This window comes from Carassius auratus, chromosome 7, assembly GCF_003368295.1.
Source record: "Carassius auratus strain Wakin chromosome 7, ASM336829v1, whole genome shotgun sequence".
NCBI lineage: Eukaryota > Metazoa > Chordata > Actinopteri > Cypriniformes > Cyprinidae > Carassius > Carassius auratus.
Window position 1 is genome coordinate 14,166,429 of NC_039249.1, and position 20,937 is coordinate 14,187,365.

Consider the following 20,937-nt stretch of genomic DNA (forward strand, 5'->3'; position numbering starts at 1 on the left):
CTCTCCAAATTAAGTTTTTAGAAATGCATATTACTAATCAAATAAGTTAAGTTTTAGATATTTACGGTAAAAAAATTTTTTTTACAAAATATCTTCATGGAATTTGCTATTTTCTTAATATCCTGATGATTTTTGGCATTAAAGAAAAGTCGATAATTTTGACACATACAATGTATTGTTGGCTACTGCTTTTGCCACAAATATACCCGTGCTACTTATGACTAGTTCTGTGCTCCAGGGTGACAGAGAACGTTAAGAAAAGAACCGGTTAATTGAAACAAAACGTTCAAAAGAACCGACTCGAAGAAAAGAATCGGATTCCCATCACTTCTGTACGAGCCGCGCTTTAGTTCCGCATACTGTGGCCTGTACCATTCAGTCATCAAGAGGGGACACGCCTTCACGTTTAGGCTTACAGTCAGAAACGTGAACTGACGGTTTTCTGCCGTTGATTTACTAGTTAGACCGAGGTTGAAAATGAAAACATTCGTTATGTGCTAGAGAGTGGTTCAAACGATAAGATTGCACAGGCGCAAACTGACGTCCAATGACGTAGGAGACTGGTTATTTACATATTTCTCAGAGGGTTTGATTGAGCAAACAAACACAATATGCTTCCATCGGAAGCTCACGTTTCCTTGAATTAGGATGCTTACATAACACAAATGCTAACAGACAGATCACTGACACCAGTTTTGTAAGCTCAGATTCAGTATTTATTTACAGGGTCAACCCTGATCTATTAAAAAAAACAGCAGAATAATAAAAATACAGAAACATTACGGAGGTTCCCTGTTTCAGGTAAAAGTATTTCTGTATAAAGAATAGGCTTTGAGTCATCTAGGTTTTTTTCAGCATTTTTATCAGATAAATATATACTCTCACAGAACAAATTTAGTCTACTTTTAATTCATACATATAAAGCAGAATACATCCAAGGACTTAAGGCGTTGTCATCCTTCCATGACTAATGTTAATCAGAGCAATGACGTCCACTGAGCTGAGAGGGTACAAATAAATTAAAACTACAATCAACTTTGCATTACACTCTGCCTCATGTAATAACATTCTGTTAGAAAATCATTTTAGCATTTCAGTTAGGAGAAGACAGCTTAGAGCAGCGGGAGTAAACGCTCATTTCGGTGATGACTAGAATTTGTCTATGCCCTCACAACATGTGCACAAACATATGATAAGCAATGGCAAACCATCACTCATCAGGAAGATCGCTGAGGTTTAAAAATGCATGTCTTTCAGTGGGTTTTCTACCAAGTTTCAGTTTGGGAACTGTCTTGAGTTTGGCTGCTGAACAGATGAAGGTAAAAGAACTGCATTGACACACTTGTATCTTCAAGCCGTTGTGAAATATAGGAAAAGACTTGGAATAAAAATGAGCATGGACAAGTCCAATCAGAAATCGAAAAAGATCTTGAGAGAACCAATGTGCATTTAGCAAATACACTAGCTGACAGAAAGGTGGTATAAAAACGTGCACATCATCATCTGATTTAGCAAACAAAGTCTAAACAATATGCACAGTAAGGGCAAAGAATGCCACAGCAAACCAACTATTACTCAACCATAGAAATGATGTTAAAATCTATAACTGATTCAAAACAAACCATGCCTATCATAAAAGTGGCTTTTAAGATCAGTAAAACCTGAATTGTATGTGGTCACACCCGATGTTTGCATTGTTATGGTGAATAAGACGTTAAGAAGCGCTCTCATATGTCTAGTCCCTTTTTTCAGAGATACTGTTGAGTTGCAGTTCAGTTTCATACCAAAATACAGTTGTTTCGCATACATTGCCAATCTCAATGAATGTGTATGGGACAGATTTTATTCTGTGTGCATTCAGACTGTCTGAATATCATAATAATGTACAAGTACAACAAAATTGTGTTAAAACAGATTGTCAGATAATCACACAAAAAGAAATATTAAAGATTTAAATTAAATTATTTAGTACATGTAAATAAAAGTTGACAAAACTATCCTCATTGAAGAATGGGTGCATATAGAACCAAATATAACAATGATACAAAAAAAATTATACAACAAGAATAGCCCAAGCTATTTCCTATGACAATTTCAACCACTGATTTTGGAAGGTATACATTTCTGTACTGTTCGTTTGTGATTTGTATTCAGGGGAACAAAAATGACACACTGATCAAGACATAGGCATGAAACTGAGATTTAGTTTGTGTGTGTTTGTAATGTTTGAGAATGTTTCTCCAAGTATAACTGAGGAGTCAAAAAAATAGAAAAGAAACTACAGCATGTTAAGTTATGAGATTGCAGTAACTACACATGATAAAGTAATAATAATAAAAAAAAGAATAATCATGGTCTGCATTACGTTTTCAGAAGGCTTCACTCTTGAAGGTTATCTATCTACCAATGCATCTTGGTAGTTGCTGTTTGTTAAGCGGCACACTGATTTGAGTTAACAGCCCCAGTCACTCTTACTGATCCCAGACAACCATATGCTACACTGCAGTACTTTCAGGCCATTTGATTTGTCAGGTCTTCTTCTGAATATTCCAACCAGCAGAAAACAGAATTGCTTGTGCATTTTATGATATGCTGGATCAGTGTAACATGGGTGTTAACAGAAGATTGCATTTGAACAAAATTAAAGACTAAATGAGTGTCAAACATCATGAAATAAAAATGAGCAAATGAGTCCGTACTAACAGAAGACTGTTACTCACTGCTATGCATGATCCAAGCATGTTAAAAAAAAAAAAAAAAAAAGAAATCAGCCATCAACCAATCAGCTAAAGTGGAATCAAAAAACACTGTAAATAAACTACATTTCTGTAATGAAGAACCTTCAAGACAACCTCTTCTGTTAATTAGAAAGTAGAAACCATTGCCAAAACCTGCTCAAAGCTTTTGGTACCAGAAACATTAGGTATAAACAAGAACAACAACTAAAAAAAAATCATGAGCACACTGTTTGTGGCTGCTCACTCTAGCAAGTAAGTCTCTGAATCTAATGAGTATGGTCTAATAACCATTATCTGTTCTGAACGGTCCCTGAGCTACTTCTGGCCATACAGTCTAGCAATAGCACATTCAAAGGAAGCAGCTCACTGACCACTGGGCCCAAAATATAGAAGTCAAGGAAGAGAATGATGACAGTGGGAGATGTTTCAGCCCTTTAGGACATCCTGACCCTATGTTCTGTCTGTGAGGACCCCTGCCCACCCATGTTTCCCTGACTCTGGCTCATTCTGTCCTATAGGTGGAGCGCCCGGCTCACTCGTGGACATCCCAAATTTCAGATAGCAGAGGTGGGAGTTTCTTGTCTTGGAGGCGCAGAGCGAAGACTTGCTCTGAGTGGACGCTGCTCAGTGTGCGCAGGCTGACCAGCTTCATCAACATCCGGGGAAACATCAGATGATCCTTTGGTGGGGATTAATGAGCAGTTTACATAAGAATACTAGCAACATTTCAGCAGTTATACAGTGTTGGTATTGCTAAAAATGATGTCAACTGAAATAAAATATAAATATTAGAAAAACTGAGATTAAAAAAACCCTACAAAGAAAAATAAAAATGACAAGCAAGACAAAAAAATAAAACTAAAAAAATAAAATTCAACAGAAAATATAAAAATGACAGCTAATTTAACATTGATAAATGCTATCATAATATATAAAAATGGTTATATTATACGTTTATTGGTGCAAAAGTAGGATCATCAGTGCCACCAACTGGATGAAGAAGTACACAACACGCAAAATATATAATGTCAGTTTTATGATAAAACAATAATATATTTACTATAATCTTACATAGATACACTACCGTTCAAAAAGTTGTGTGTGTGTATATATATATATATATATATATATCATTTATGATGCTATAAAAACATTTTAAAAAATTATTTTAAATATAAAATAAATACTATTCATTAAAAAAAAAAATTCCACAAAAAAAGTTTTACTGTATTTTTTATCAAATAAATGCAGTCTTGGCAAGCCTTTGTGACTTCTTTCAAAACATTATTAAAAAATCTAACTGACCATAAACTGGATAACTTTAAAATGAACAAACTCAATCAAAACACTGATATTCTTTTTGCACTATTTTTTCTTCTTTAAGTGTTATGTTTGGCCTCTAAGGTGAATCATACTCACGTTGGGTCGTTTTATTCGGATGTAAGAGTGGAGAGCGTCCACATATGGCTGCTGTAGTCTTTCCACTAACTCATGATCCTGCACGTTCGGTCGGTCTGACCCCCACCACACACACACACACACACACACACACACACACACACGACAAGAATAGCAAGAGTTATTGACACAAATGTATAAGAATGATGCTGCATTTCATTTTTTTTTGTCAGTAAGTGCCTTGGGAATTACTGTAGGATGGATCATTAAAAAGCTCTCAAATTAACCAGCAGCACACCAGATGCCAATCTCAAATTAGAATCTACTAAATCTAATGGGTTATTAAAAATGGCTTCCCCTTTCAAAACATAAAATTGTATTAAACCCCTTATGACACTCAAACAAAAGCTTAATGATTAGAAATCCATAATAGCAAACTGATTACAAATAGTCTTCTATAGCAGGAGGTTTTGTGCCGTTATAAAATTGATTGTGCTCATAATTATTTTGCTGTTTTTTTTATTTCTTCTCTCCTGAAAATGTGGTGCACTGATATTTCTAAACCGGGATAGGGACAACAAAGAAAATCCTGATAAGACTCACCAGAAGACAAACAATATAATGTTGCTGCTTGTGTCAAACTGACCTGCTGAGAAAATGTTGATTGCGATGAGCAAAGCGTACTCCGCCTCATCCAGGTGGAGGTCATTCATGCCTTTTGAAAACTCAAAGATGGGGTTGATGAACTCAAACTGCAGCCCTGCGGACGAGCCAGAGAGGACAGAGATCATTTTAGAGCATGAACAACAAAAACAGGTCTCAAATAAAACCACACGTAATATTCATTAGGCTTGAACTAGGTGGGCGACTACATTACCAAAATCTCTCTTTTTTTTATTAATGATAAGAATACATTTCACAATATAGCTATTTTCCTGATTTAATTTATCTGTGCTATTAAAAATAAGAACAACAATGCAAATTAGACATACCTGTAAGCCTTAGTTATGACAAACCATATTCTTCTTTATTATAAGCATTGGAGATGTTTAAAACAAGAACCCATATAATAGTTTCATCCAGTACCTGCTTTGGCAAAATCTTCCTTATTATAACTGAAGTCTTTGAGGAAGGTGATGCTCTCTATCGCTGGGTTATAACGTCTGGAAGTCTCTAGCAGCATGATCTACAGGAGAAAATACAGTTTAGCAGCTATGTCAAACAAGCAGTACAGGCTGTGCTTAGTTATTATGAGAAACAACATTTGTCACCAGGTGGCATTTTTTCCAAAAGGACTTTGTGTTAAAAAAATAACTGCAACAACAACAGTGCCCCATCTGCGCACGCAAAAACAGCAACAGAAAATGACCGAAAACAATGTGGGTTAAGGGTCAGTCAAATCGAACCTCTATAGTTGAGGTCTTCAGCAGGGCGATCTGGTCCTCTCGGGTGAGCTCCAGGAAGCCAGGCAGCTGTTTAGCAAAGTCTACAATCTCCTGCACGGACATGATGGCCAGCTCAGTGAAATGAGCAAACCGCTGCTGTCGAACCTCTCGGTTAAGTGGGTCCTGACTCTGTGGCCAAGGCTGAAAAACAACAGATCCTGATGTAAACTTTTAGAATCAATGAGTCACAGATTCAATCTACGTGGGATTTGAAAGATTAAATACAGGCCTTTCTGAGCAAACACACAAAAAAAAGCACAACAGTAGTGGAAAAAATGCATTAAATGCTTTACAAAGCTGAGCAACAATAGCTTCACTAAAACCAGAGTAGTATGATTTCAGTCCGACGATTTCATTTTAAATCAACAAATTACTGTTTTGTTTCTGCTTTAAATCATACGTGTAAGGCTCACTCCAATGCACTTACAGTGACTCTGGGCCGGTCGAGAAAAGAGCGTTTGTTGCACTGTTTCTGCATGGACACCAGTTTTTCGATCATCTCCTGCTGTTCAGGAGCCAGAGGGGGCATCTCAGGAGCAGGGCTGGGGGTTGGGACTGCAGAGGTACGTGCCGTCTCCTCTTCCTGTTTTTTCATCTTTTTTAGTCGGATCTGCTCTTCTGAGAGCACACCTACAAGAGACGGAGAGATAAAGCTGCTAATAGTTTGATAAGCTAAACAAGTACTACATGATCGCAATGTCATTTACATTTATTCATTTAGCTGACGCTTTTATCCAAAGCGACTTAAAATTGTCATGTCATATGAACATATCATAACAGATAAGATAAAAAGATATGGACTGCTTGTAACATTCATGTTTATGAAAAACTCCAGACATGGGTAAAAAAAAAAAATGACACTGCTGTTCCAAAGTTTTTGATAAAATGTATATTTTTATTCAATAAGGATGCACGAATTCACAAAATGTTCTATTTCAAACAAAAGCTGTTGTTTTGAAATGAAAGAATGCTGAAAAAAAGTATAATGGTTTCTACCAAAATATTTAGCAGCACAACTGTTCTCAACATTGTCAATGATTAGAAATGTTTTCCGAACATCGAATCAGCATTTAAGAATGATTTCTGAGAGATCATGTTACACTGAAGACTGGCATAAAGGCTGCGGAAAATTCCACTTTGCCATCACAGGAATAAACTACATTTTAAAATGTTTTAAATAGGGCTGGGCAAGTTAACGCATTATTATCGCATTAATGCAGTAATTGATTAATGCCGACAATTATTGTATTGCGTGTTAACAGTTTTTTTATTATTATGAAAGTCTGTTGCTATCTGGCTCTGAATACACATACAGACAAATCATGGGTCACAGGAGGGGATGCTTCCAACCAAATTATTTCAGCTAAGCATCATCATTTACAAACCACTGTCCACTAACTGTGCACTACTGCACACACGAGTCTCAACCCGCCCATCAACTGTTGTCCCACGCTGCACTCTGCTGCGATGGGTCTGTGATCGTGCAGGTCTCTAATAGGAAGGTGCCTGTTATAATGTAATGATCGAGGCTCTTTTGTTTTTCTATAAGAAAATATGAAATATTTTGTATAAAAATGTTAAAGTCCTGCCAGTGACAAATAGCTTATTTTAGATTTCATTTAATTGCATTAATGTTATAAGTTGAGATTTAAGCTACAATAAATATTTTAACTGCTACTATGTAAAAGGAACACTGCTTTGAAAAAGAACCTTATTTGTTTAAAGTGTTTGCAAACCAAATGTTACAAAAAAATGTGCACAATACACTACTTTTGGATGCATGATTAGATTTGTGCATAATGCGATTAATCACTGACAATAATGCGATTAATTGCTCAAAAAAATTTTTTATCAATGCCCAGCACTAGATTTAAATAAAAAAAAAGTTATTTTTATTTTGTCATAATTTACAATATAACTGTTCACTGTATTTCTAATCAAATAAAAGCTGCCTTGGTGAGCATAAGAAACTTCTTTCAAGAAGAGTCAAAGAGAGTGACTTACATTGCTCCAGCATGCCGGCCTCCCTGCACTTGCGCAGACGGCACTGCTGACACTTGCGGCGCATGTACATGTCCATCTCGCAGCGGCCCGAATTTTTGCAGGTGTATTGCGCTCCTTTGATGACGCTGCGTCTGAAGAAACCTTTACAGCCCTCACAGCTCAGCACATTGTAATGAAAGCCAGAAGCTTTGTCTCCACATACGCTACACACCTCATTCCCCAGCATCTTGGGAGCAGGGCCTTTCTTTCTCTTGACTGGGTGACCCTCTGCACAAACACACAGGACAGAAACACTTCATATACAAATAAATAATGAGTTAATACCCTACAACCTTAAGAATGAGTGCATTTGTGTTCCCTTAACCAGTTATGCCAGTTCATCCACAGGTTCACACAGTCAAACTGACATGCATGTTCATACACGAGTAAAAGTCACATGTTACGTAATAGGTAAAGTTCAATTCTGCATGATCTGAATCCTTCTGCACTACAAGCAAGTTCAGAAGTGTCCTCCAGTCATTCAGTCTCACCTGGTGCAGGTGTGTCCTCGGTGGGGTACATCTTGATGTCGCCGGGCTCCATGAGCAGCGGTTCGTTCAGCTCATTGTGTGAGGTGCCGTATGAGGCCGTCTGACTGACAATCTCCTGTTTCACTTCTGCTGTCGCTGCTGAAGGCCCCTCTTCACTGGCACAGCACAGAGAGTCCCCTGTACACACACACACACACACACACACCAACAGAACACAGTTCTATTACAGCTGGGTCTGATTATTAACAAGGTATTCAAAACAACCAACTAGTCATGCTGATTATGCTTAATAAACCAAAAACGCACATGGTCATGTAAACGCTGTTACCCGTTTTCTTTTATCAGAATTAGCTCTTACTCCGATTTTGCACCAGTTATTAGATGCAATAACCCGCTTTCATTGAAGTGTGCATGTGTGATAAGTGACAGGAGCACATCGTTAGTGCAGATTTAAACGCATCTAGACAGAGCAAATGTTTAGCAGTAAAGAAAGAAGGAAATATATCACAAAAGCAGCCTCTTTCATGACTCAGAAAATGATAAAAGTGTTCTCATCTCGTGCAGCAGAAGTAGAAGTGGTTCAGTCAAAACGTTGCTATATAACTGCATGAGAGGATATGAGCTGGAAGTTTCGCGCTGACATGTTGCAAGCTTTATTTAACATCACAACTGACAAACACATGGAATACCCGGAGTCAGATATGCAAATGATTACATTTTGATGTCACTAAAAGCAAATAACCTGATTTATTAATAAAGTCATGTAAACACAGCTTACATGCTTTGTTACCGATGTGCATGTAAACGGGGAACCCTGGTTATTTTAATAAACTGATATTTGTGAGTTCTCAGCTTACTGTTGTGCATGTTAACGAGCTCAATTAGAAAGAAAGACTTTTTTTGTGTTGCATACACATGCCTTTTGGTCATTTTGCATGTTTATTATTATTATTTTTACTATTATACAGAGAGTCCTTATGACTATTCATTGACAAGGTACCAAATAGTTGAAAATATCTTGAAAACCTTGAATAGACATTTTGCTACATCTCTGGTTCTAATGGATGATTATTACAAATCACACAACCAACAACATGCATAAATATAACACATTACCCAAATTTGTATGTATCAATTTTTTTTTTCAACATCAAAACACCCTAAAAATGGATGATATGTTTTTAACCATATTTTTATATAAAAAATACCTTTACACAAATAGTAGCTTTATTAATCATGCAAAATTTATGCTTTAATTTAACTAAATAAATCCAACAGTAAACTCCCAGTTTGGACACCAAAATGAAAATTGTGGCATTTCCTGACTCTTTTGTCATTATAAATCTGTACTGTATGTCTTTTCTGAAGAATATTGTTTTGGTTACCAATGAGATCCTTTGTATTCAAAAGAATAAATAAATAAAATCACTGAGACATTTCTCAAAACATCTTATTTTAGTTCCACAGAATAACAGCCTGAGGGTGAGAAAATGATAGAAATGCCTAACACGAATACAATTTCTATCGGGTTTGATATTTTGTTATTTATACAATAAATTCAAACATTATCTCTCAATAACTAATAACATCTTTCTGACTGAATATTGCAATTACTTTTCAATAACTGGTGTCAAGGTGATTCTAGTTGGTATATGAAATCGGTTCCTCAAGTTCACAAACCTTTCATTAAATATGTTGTAAATTAAAGCTTGTGTTATTTTTCTTAGTAATAAAAATCCATTTGCTTTGATATTATATTATCAAATGAAATGACATTCATATATTTATACATGAGACTTCAGTGGTCAAATGTGTTCTGGCAACTTCTGATTTTTATCCCGTTATTGTATATGAACATTTGACATTCTAGTAAAAGAAAAATGAGAGTCTTACCATGACCAACATCAGTGATATCAGTCGTAGAAAGGGTGGACATCTTCCACACAGCCACTTGTCATAACGAACCAAGACTGCACCTGCAGAGAACAATAAAAGCCAAAGCTGAAGTCTTGAAAGACTGCCTGATTCTGTTTATGATGTTAAGTCACCAAAACTGCCTCAAACTGATACAATCTTTCAATATAAAACTTAATATTGAATCAAAACCATCTACAAAGTTGGGCAGCAAGCAGCCCAGCGTGTTCAGAATGCAATGACACACCTGACACCAGTACAGTTCCTTAAGTAGTCACACTTCTGTATATGCAGAGCTCATAAAAACTGCACGGTCACCCTTTCACATCATGGGATTTTTTCTTAAGCTAAACTGTGCACAGCAAAACATAAAAATACAATTGAGAAATATTCGTCAAAATGAACGTATTTTTTTGCCAACTAAGCATGCTGTACGAACCGATTTGAGAATAGGAACTGAAAGCGGAAAATATGTATATATTGGTCAAGACTGGTCATTCATGGGTGTTGCTTTGAAAGTTTTAAGAACATTTAAAAAAACTAGAGAGGGATATCCGATTTGGGGACAGTACTTTTGGATAAAGGTTCAATCACACTAACCCTGGTCTGACAAAAGTCAATGGGCAAAATAATCTGGTTATGTAATGTCATTTTTCTAATAGACTTCCAATGGCTGTTAAATTCCAGTCAAGTGGAATTCAAAGTTTAAAGTTTTTAGACATGTAAAAATCACAGCTCTGACCAAACAGCAAGTTTCTTGGTTTGCCAACAGAGTTCCTACACATTTTCCATTTTAAAAATCCATACTTTTCACCATGGGGGTGGTGGGTGTTTGTTCATTTGAGTTCCCTCTTTTCTTCGCTTTCAAATGGCTTGTAAAAGTGCCAAGAACATTTTACTTTCACTTTCAAATTAGCGGTAACTGAACTGCCGCAATTCGGAGTCAAGCAACTGTTCATTTGAGTTCTCTCTTTTCCTCTGATTTTTTGGCTTTCAAATAACTTGAAAAATGCTGTGCACATTTTACTTTCACATTCAAATTAGTGGCAATTTGGCGTTCATTAAATTCAAGCAACAACAACGTCAAACTCAAAGAACTTTTATTTAAAAAACGAATAAAAATACACTATATATATGACTATTAAAATAAATTACTTGGGCTACACAAAGTTTGAAAATAAGCAAACACTGTGGAATTAAATATTAAACATGGAATGTTTATTAACAAAACAAGTAAGAAAGTTTGGAGGCACGGCATATAAGCTACACCTTGACGTAAAATAAAATAAATTAATTGCACAAAGTTAAAATAAAGTATTCAGCAAACACTGTGGAACCAAATAACTAAGAAACTAATGTTTAAAAAAAAAACGCCCAGTCATTAGGCTTTTCAAAATCTAAAATATAGCCAAAAATGCGGCTTTGCATTTGCTTTCTAAAGAATCTTTTGCCATTGTTTCGTCCTTCTCACCTCACTCTTGTCAGTCAGCTCGACACACTTTCCTCATTTGATAAATAAAATCTGACTCCTGCTCTGTGGTTGTTCGGTTGTATATGACCTTTATATTTGGTATATAGTACAGTCATCAGTACTAAATTCATCTGTGAAAATTGGTGACAAAACAGATCCCCTAAAATAGCAAATAAAAAAAAAATGCTGACTTTTACATGCAGGCAATAAACTTTTTTGTGCCCTTGAAAAACTTAATGTAATTTTTTTTTGCATTTACATTACAAATTCTAGTTTTATATAATCTATTTCCTAAGTGCATCACTGGCATCTTACTATGAATAAGACGAGAGGATGGATGTACATTAATTAACGGAGATCTATTTGCTCAAAATTTGGCTTTTCTTGGTAGTATCTAGGTAGGCCTAATGTCAAATTTAACACATCCAATGTTGCAGCAGAGAAACCATGACACAAAATGGTTCAACGGTCTATAAGCAAGACTGATAGCTTAAAAAAAAAAAGTGTTTAAGATTTGGCTTTCATCAGGGCAGGATGCTAAAGGTCTCTTTAATGCATGCAGTGTGAATTCCATGACATCACACTGCATATATTGCCCTATTTGCATATATTGCCCTTTCTTAAGTTTAATGGTTTGTCGCGCACACATAAAAGTCTGTAGATTTTTTTGTTTTTGCAAAGGTCCTTGAGGCTATGTAATACGGTGCTAAGAATATAGTGAGAAGAAACCCAAAATGCTTATAACCTGCATTTTGCATAATGAAAAAGTGCATCTTGAATTCATTCAGTTGTATTTGACAATCACTAAAGAATCGTTAAACAGCTGCCATGAAACCTCCCTTTTTTATGATACATTTATTTTAATTCAATTATTAATTATCTATTAAAAAAAAAAAAAAAACTAAATAGGGGCAACAGTCTGGAAACACAAATACTTTTCCATACTCAGATTTCTTTTTTCCTTATTTTACAGACCTGGAAATTACTTGAATCAAATTCCATACTGCAGGATCCCTGGGCCAGTGAACTTTGTGTGAACAGTCCAAAGGCACAGGTCCTGCCTTCTTTGCCTGGGAAATTTTGCCATGCTAGGGTAAATGTGACCACGCCTTAAAATAAAGCAAAGTATGCGGATTCAATTCCACAATATGACCTTATCAGTTATAAGCAAAAAAAAAAACATGCCTCACAAAAATAAAATGCCTCCTAAGAAAACCAAAAACCAACAAGAAAAAAAAGGTAACATATTTTAATATCAATGTCCCTAATTGACAGGGCAAATGCATTCCAGCTCCTCCCAAAAAAATTATATTGATGAAGATATGAAGAAATTAAGTAGCATTCACTACTTACATTCAAATGCACAGTAAACTTTTTTTCTCAAACCAAACACAAACAAATGTTCATTAAATACCCAACTATTCATTAAAATAGCTGTACTTATTTTCTAATTCAAAAAGAATACCCAACTTCAGCTATAGCGTAACTATTTAGTTCAGTTTTTAGTACATTTTCATTTTCTGATTCTTTTCTTTCTTTAAGCAGTAGTAAAAGTAATAAAGATCTATATTATTGGTCATCATAACAATAAAAAATATTACCAGCTTAATTGTTGCATGCCAGAATTTAAATATATGCATATCTGAATGCTTATTGTGTTTTAAAAAGATCAGTTACAAAATATGAATTAAGTTGTCACAAAGCAGGTTTACAGAGCCAGAACTATAGACATAGAACGTGGATTTAAGCATTACGGTAAACTGAACAAAAAAAAGTGAAATCCTTTCTGCATACAAAAAAACACCTATAATGCATTGCTATTTACAGAACAGGTGTGCCCAGATCTGTTCCCCAAGGGCCACTGTCCTGCAGAGTTTAACTCTAACCCTCATTAAACATGCCTGAACCAGCTAATCAAGGATTTCCGACTAACTAGTAGAAACTTCCAGGCAAGTGTGTTGGAGTGGGTTGAAGCAGCAGAAGAAGTTCATGAGTGAGAGCTCCACTTACCCCTAGCGTGATGATTTGTTATTGTCTGTCCATGTTGTTCTCTGAGTCACTAGCAGCACATCACATTTATCCTCTCCAACAGTCTGGATGCCATCAGAGGAAACTTCTCTCCTATAATAGACTCTTCTGTGTTGCAGCTTTCTGACTGACAGCAAAACAAAGAGAGAAGAAAAATCACAATTCTGTTTGGAGGTTGAACGGCTCCAATGCTGAGGTGTCAAAACAAGAAAGAAATGACAGAAGAGAAGGTGGGCGAGTGAGAGAGAGAGAGAGGGAGAGGAGAAAAAAAGGAGGGAGGAAAAAAAGAGAGCAAGAGGGCACACGAGAGGTTACTAGCGGTCGTTCACATGGCTGTGAAATCCCTACAGAGGCCTGAGCTCCTGTAAGTGTGTCTCCCAAAGCACATCTTTTACACATCTTGGAATTTAGAAACATATGGAGTCACTGAAAAGATGCACAAAAAAAAACATACTTTTTTTTTTTTATCTAAATCACTAAAATTATGACATCCTGTAAAACCTGGATGTTATTTATGCATTTACTGAATTCAAAATAAGCAGTAATGGGAGTACCACACTAGGCATCATAAAAAGTTTGTGCTTTAACAGTCCGTATAATGTCAACCAGGAGACAACCCCGACATGCCTCATCCCAGGGTTACAGCTATGCCAGAAACTGATCAAAGTCCAGGTTATGTCACCACCAGCGGTACAAAACTTAGGAAATAAAACAAAGAAAATTAAAACAGCAACTATAAAACCATAAAAAGTCAGAAACTCTTAGCAGCCCCAGAGAATAAACAACAACAACAACCATTTCCAATACACACCCTGTAAATTAAAATATACTTTGCAAGATTCTAAAGAAAGATATGTATTTTTTCATAAATAGCATGACAGTCAGCACACATTATAGCGGCTGTAAGAAATAACAATGGTTCAGCTGAAAAAAGGAGAAAGAATCGAGTCATTGTCTCAATTCCCCTTTGTTCAAGGGTTCAATGAATTGTATAGATCCTATCTGAATTAAACGCCCATTAAAAAAACATTGAACGTGACCTGAAGTAAACCAATGGAAGGCTTCTTACAGTGTCCAATGTTCTGCACTTATCAGTGGGCTGTTACCTTTGTCCTGTCAACCAGTGTGCTCTACATCTGCCAGATCAAGAGTCAGCTCATCTGCTGGCAGATATGATAGTCTGAACAACTGAAACAAGAATAATTCAGACTACTTCATTTCAGAAGAGAGCCTAGTTCATTCGCTTGTGTTCATTCGCAGGGTGTTTATCTGCTGCCTGAGAGATTCAAACCCAGAAATAGGTTAAAGTTAAGATTCAGCTGGTTTTAGGAAGTGGTGTTTTCCAATTCTGTACAAGCTTCCTCTAAATTTGTCATGAGAATGAAGAGGAAGAAATCCTTACTATACATAGGATGCAGATTCATAATGCAAGGCGGCAACACACGATTTAGTCTAAATTACTATTGGCTTACACCCTCAACATGGAACTACTTTTGCTGATACAAAAAAAAAAAAGAAAAAAAAAAGCAAAGCAACAGAGCCGATGCGTGGGCTGGTTTCCATGTCTATCACCAAACTAAAAAAGAGGTCTTTTACAGAAAATGGCCACAAAATAAACCCACCATTTCATGCAGAGTATAAAATGGTGGGTGAGAGGTAAATTATACATGAACTACTGTATATATGAACAGGATGTCGCACTTGTGGCATCGCCTTAAAGGAAAGACTTTCTCCACAACTGTAAATAAACAACTTGTCAGACACAAATAACAGAACTGCTCTTTCACAGATATTCAGACAGCAATGACTGCACACTAACTCCTGCATTAAAATAACTGTATTCCTCACAAAGAGGTCTTGAATAAATAATGTCTCATAGTTGAAAATGGCACAAATTTAAGCACTTATTAATATGTTTATTACAGCGTGACATTTTAAAGGTTGGGTACAGTATATTAGGTTGTGTGTAATCATAGACACACTGCTATTGAAATTGGATGAAATTGAGATAATGGCAGATCTGAGAGAATTGGCTCTATCCAAAGGTTGCTGACTGGATTTTGAGATCCAAACATTGCACAAAAGCAATGGAAGTATGAGGTGTTTGCAGAACAAAAGTGGGCCTTTCTAAATTTGTGGGTATTTTCAAACTGGTGGGTGTTAATGAATCATGCGATGAAAATGATGCCTCTTCACCCCTGCCCTAAAAACAACCATCACTGTGATGTGAGCAAACTGAGAAGCTGCTCACTATAGAGCTGATGGGTTAAGTTCAACATCCAGCTACCCTTCGGCCCAACCACATCCTAACCCTCCCTAATCCTAACCTTACCCTACTACATCAAGCTCAACCCATTACATCCAGAGAGGGAGAGCTGGATGTCATTTGGATCTGCAGTGACCAAATCAGGTAAAACCATTAAAAACGCCCTTCCATTATGGCCCTGTCTGGTTACTCCAATAGACCAATGGAGGCAGCCGAACACAAGCTTGTAAGGATGGATAAAATCTTCTCCGATCATGTAGGGTATACAGTAGTCAACATTTGAAGAGGATCAAAAAACTTAATCAAAGTTTACCTATGACAAGGATGCATTTTGGTTTTAAGACACCTTTGACGAAAGGTTTTGATCCACTTCAAATGTTGACTACTGTATTCTCAGTATCATTTCAAATCTGGGGAGAAATGTTTCCCTCACATTGTGATATTTAGGTCAACTCAGCAGATCACAGTCTGCTCTTGCTCTGTCCATGTCTTCATCTCTGTGTTTCTAAATCATGGTTATTTAATCGGTATTTGGAGAGGATTCGTCTTTATTTAAATGATTTAGATCTAATTATTATTATTAATACCATTTCGCGCTCCGAGCTGCTGGAGACACTAAAGCAGAGATCTTCAGCTCGTCGCTGGAGGCAGGAGACACGCAACTACGTTTCAATTCTCGATTGAAAACAGATCTATTTAAAACAGTGACACTGCTGTCATCATAATAACAACTAGCAGACTTTTTAGGTTACTCGATCTATCGAATTAGAGGACCGGAACAGCTCACTAGACCTCTGTAACTAGTCTATCACACGCATTTCTATGAAAGGATTCCGAGTAGATCAGCCGGCTTTAGTCTGCACTTCACCCCAAATACTGTCACTCTAGGATTAGGCTCTAATAAACCCAGGACATGATCAAAAAGGCAGATTACGACTCATAAAACTGTACTTAAAAGTAGTGTTAATGGTGATCAGTTAGCCAAAACACCCTGTTAGCCTGGGCTCCTTAAACAACACTGGTGTAACAAAATAAACATTAAACAACCCCTTCAACTACAACTTAAAGACTGAGAGACTAAATCGGACAACTTTACGTTAAGTGTGTTCATGTCAAATGTCGTTTGATCCAGGGTGTTTACAAGTGTTATATTAAGCACCTAGCACTGACAGACATGTCTCCATCATGACAGCTAACTTAGATGAGCTAACACCTTATCACACAGACCCCGGTCCTCGAGACATCACGTGATCAAATGAAAATAACGCTTCTTTTCCAGTGATACCTGGCTTTGCTGAAGATGACAAGATCTTTAGTCCAGCACGGTGGCGACGTGAAGAGAGAAACGCGTCACGTTAGGTAGGCCACGGAGAGAGAGCGCTCTAAGATGGCTAACGATAGTTACACACAATCACAGGACTGTTGTTGTCTTCTGCCTTCAAAATAAAAGTACCTTAGTGATGCATCCGAATTATATATTTGACGGGATAATCGCTATAAACATGTCTAATAACTAAGTTTCTGTAAACAGTTGTGGGAAATGTAGGATTATTTTAAAGAATAAAAATAAATTCGGTCGAAAAACAACGTTGTAAACAAGATCTGTATCTGACCTGTCTAAACCGGTAACCTTAAGCTGTAGTTGGCGATATATACTCGTTTTATCCATTAGTACTGAGGGAACAGCAGTTGAAAGAAATTGAATAGTACACAAACACGGACATGAACTTGGGCAGTGTTTGTTTTCTGTATTTTTTGTAATGGGGAATTGTATATTTTTAGATGCTGTAATTTGACAATCTATTCAATAACATATTCACTCATTATTTTATATGCTATGTGTGATTTAGTGGTGATACGCATCATTAACAGAAGTAACTTATGTGTAAAAGTAAAAAAGCAAATATTTAAAGAAGAGTAAAATGTGTACTCTCATTGCCGAGGGATGCTTTCGGTTTAACTTACTGGTCTTCTGCCATATGAATACGTTTATTGCAGAAATAGTAAAATAGCACGCCTTACCGTGTATAAAAGAGTACTTTACAGACGTTATGGTCAGTATTTTTGAAGTCCGGCAGATGGCAGTAAGAGTCTAATATGTTTTGCTGCATCCATAAATGAAGAAAAACCGGTTCGACCGTCACGGGATTCAAACAAACAAAAATACAGTGTTAAGAAGTCATTTGACTCTGTTTATATAAGGGAACTTAAAAAAAGATAAGATATTTACGAAACGCATAATGCTTTTATACTTTTACAGCTTCGGTGTAGGACCTGGCATGTAAATGACCGAATGAATGAATGCTTGGATACAAATGTGTAGCAGAGTTGAAAGTAACGTTAGTCTTGAAATTACTGTAAAGAACAAATCTATTAACCATGCGGAGAAGACCACAGTCTGCGGCTTTGACATCGGCATTTTTAAGGTCACCGGCGTTATCTTCTTCAGCCTAATGTTAAAGTGTATTCTAATGCTGCAGTGTTATTTAATTTCACAATTAATGGTGCAATGTTACCTGAACAAGTCACAGTGTTGGGGGATTTACTGTACTGTCAAAATTTAGATTCGCCTGGCAGCTGAAATGCATGACATTATGATTCAATTAACTTCCTTTAAAAATCATGCTAGATTTATTTTATACTAGAATTTATGATGAACATGCTGTACTTTGTTTTAAAGCAGGGCTGGGAGTGAGAAACCCGTTTCTGCAGCTGCAGCACAGTCGCAGTTTCACACAGACCTCTGGCTCTGTTTCACTCTGCAGAACTGGATATTGGACTTTGGGAGGCCAATTGCTATGGTACAAGTTAACCCAAGCTGTGATGTTTACGCATTCATGAATTATATCTTCTTTAGTACTGATAACATTTTTTATATTTTTAATTTAGATCATAATGCCCCTGGAATGGTTTCCTCTAAATAAACCCAGTGTTGGAGATTATTTTCACATGGCATATAATGTCATCACACCATTCCTATTGCTGAAGGTACACTTTCTTCTTCTATACTAAGAATATTAACAGGAGAATGTATTTACACACCACAGTTGACCTTAATGTGAACAGCGCTCTCTTCCACCCTCAGTACCCATGGCTGAAGTGCTCCCATGCTCCCCGGGCACTGGATACTGTATATAGCACTGGATATATAGGGTGTGTGTTCACAATGTGTTCACTACTCACTGCTGTGTGTGTGCACTTGGATGAGTGAAATGCAAAGCACCGATTCCGAGTATGGGTTACCATACTTGGCAAATGTCACGGCTTTCACTTTCATATGTGCTTTCGCTTGAGATATAGGCCTATCTGTAAAATTAGACATTTACATTTATTCATTTAACAGCTCATATCCAAAGCACTTATAATGTAACCAGTGCTGGTAGATAAAGAAAGGTGAGACTTGTTGAAGCCCAGTCTAACTACTGCGTTCTGAACCATTTGTAAGAGGTTTCATTGCACACGATGGAAGTCCAGCCTAGAAATGACAAGAGCCTGGACAAGAAGTTGCGCAGCATGTTCCATTAATAAAGTGTTGTTTTGAACTAAACATGACTGTCTTAATCATTTTGTAGCTGATTGAGCGGAGTCCCACAGCCCTTCCTCGCTCTGCTGTTTACCTCTGCATCATCACCTTTGTCATGGGAGCAAGCATACACCTGGTAGGAGACTCTATTAACCATCGCCTCATCCTCAGTGGATACCAGCTTCACCTTTCTGTCAGAGAAAACCCCATTATCAAAGATCTGAAGCCTGCCTCACTGGTACAGTAGATAAACGCACAGATCAACCAAATTATTTGCTCTTTTGGAACAGTGTTTTTTTTAATGACAATGGTAACACATCTTTTATGTGGTTTCCAGATTGATTCCTTTGAGCTTCTGTATTACTATGATGAGCACTTAGGGCATTCCATGTGGTAAGTGTACTTTCCGTACTCATATTTTATCTATAACTGTTCTACAATTTACAAGTTTATGTGTGTAATACACCCCATGTTATCATTATAGGTATGTCCCTTTCTTTCTCATCCTCTTCCTATATTTCACTGGCTGCTTTACACAAGTTAAAGATGAGAAGATGCCTTACTCAGGCTGGCTGCTACTTGGCCCCAGTGCAGTGTACTATTGGTTAGTGAATTATTCCTTCAAATTCAAACAACAATTTTATTTCTGTTAAGTAATTTTTAAGTGAAACAGAGTATCTAATGAAACATTAATGTTGTCCAAACATTGCTGTGGTTTATTTCTTCAGGTACCTGATTACTGAGGGGCAGATCTTTGTCCTGTATGTCTTCACCTTTTTTGCGATGGTTGCCACTGTGATGCGCCAGAGGCGGATGGGCTTTGTGTTAGACAGCAATGGCCGTTTCCTTTTCTATAACTTCATCATTACTCTGGGATTAGTTCTGCTTTGGGTCGCATATCTGTGGAATGATAAAGTTTTGCGCAAAAAGTATCCTGGTATCATATATGTTCCAGAGCCTTGGTCCTTCTATACCTTACACATCAAAGGCAGTTAAATACTAACAGCAAATCTGAACTAGATTCAATTGACATTTCTCCAGTATAGTGCTTTGACCAAGTTTAATGGCACTTTTAGGGAAACTTAACATTTACTTTAGTTCCAGTGTTATTGAAAGGGATTGTTCATCCAAAAATGAAAATTCTGTCATTTACAGGTTGTTCCAAAACCCTCAAGGTGTTCCAAACCTTTACTCGTTTCTTGTTGACCACAAAAGAAGGTATTTTGAAAAATGTTGGTAACCAAACAGTTGACGGTAGCCATTTACTTCCACAGTATGGAGAGTTAAAAAAAAATTAATAAATAAAAAATAAAAACTGGTTACCAATATTCTTAAAATGCCTGATGTGTTCAACAGAAGAAGAAAAAACAGGTGAATGATGACAGTTTTCATTTTTGGGTGAACTATCCCTTTAAAGAGTTGAATCTAGTTTAGGTTTGAATCTTCACAAGGAAAACTATTCACTGACATGTTTGTAAGTTTGGTGTACTGGATAATAAAGTCATCTATTTATTATGACTTACAGTAAGAAAATGTTGCTTTTATGTCCTTGTTTTATCTGAATAAAGTGTGTACTCCCTATATGTAATGAGTCATTGAGTGTGGTAATGAGCTGCACCT

General features: G+C 36.7%; 2 protein-coding genes across 3 annotated transcripts; one reads left to right on the forward strand and one right to left on the reverse strand.

The window, feature by feature from the left end:
• Positions 1 to 696: 696 nt before the first annotated feature.
• On the reverse strand, positions 697 to 17,227 carry nr1h3 (nuclear receptor subfamily 1, group H, member 3). 2 transcript variants are annotated; one of them, XM_026267541.1, is made up of 11 exons: positions 17,080 to 17,227; positions 13,511 to 13,651; positions 10,009 to 10,091; positions 8,116 to 8,292; positions 7,586 to 7,852; positions 6,009 to 6,211; positions 5,543 to 5,722; positions 5,223 to 5,322; positions 4,783 to 4,896; positions 4,158 to 4,252; positions 697 to 3,417 (listed from the first exon to the last, which is right to left on the reverse strand). In XM_026267541.1, exons 3-11 carry the CDS (start codon positions 10,049 to 10,051, stop codon positions 3,271 to 3,273), a joined length of 1,326 nt encoding a protein of 441 aa, XP_026123326.1. In that variant the 5' UTR covers positions 10,052 to 10,091; positions 13,511 to 13,651; positions 17,080 to 17,227; the 3' UTR covers positions 697 to 3,270. The 2 variants fall into 2 exon arrangements, with proteins under 2 accessions (XP_026123326.1, XP_026123325.1); XM_026267540.1 differs by having other exon boundaries at positions 13,511 to 13,655; positions 17,080 to 17,223.
• A 660-nt stretch (positions 17,228 to 17,887) lies between these two features.
• Positions 17,888 to 20,608, forward strand: cln6a (CLN6 transmembrane ER protein a). The gene is made up of 7 exons (XM_026267544.1): positions 17,888 to 18,220; positions 18,478 to 18,595; positions 18,684 to 18,782; positions 19,367 to 19,555; positions 19,655 to 19,710; positions 19,802 to 19,921; positions 20,046 to 20,608. Exons 1-7 carry the CDS (start codon positions 18,174 to 18,176, stop codon positions 20,311 to 20,313), a joined length of 897 nt encoding a protein of 298 aa, XP_026123329.1. The 5' UTR covers positions 17,888 to 18,173; the 3' UTR covers positions 20,314 to 20,608.
• Positions 20,609 to 20,937: the final 329 nt, after the last annotated feature.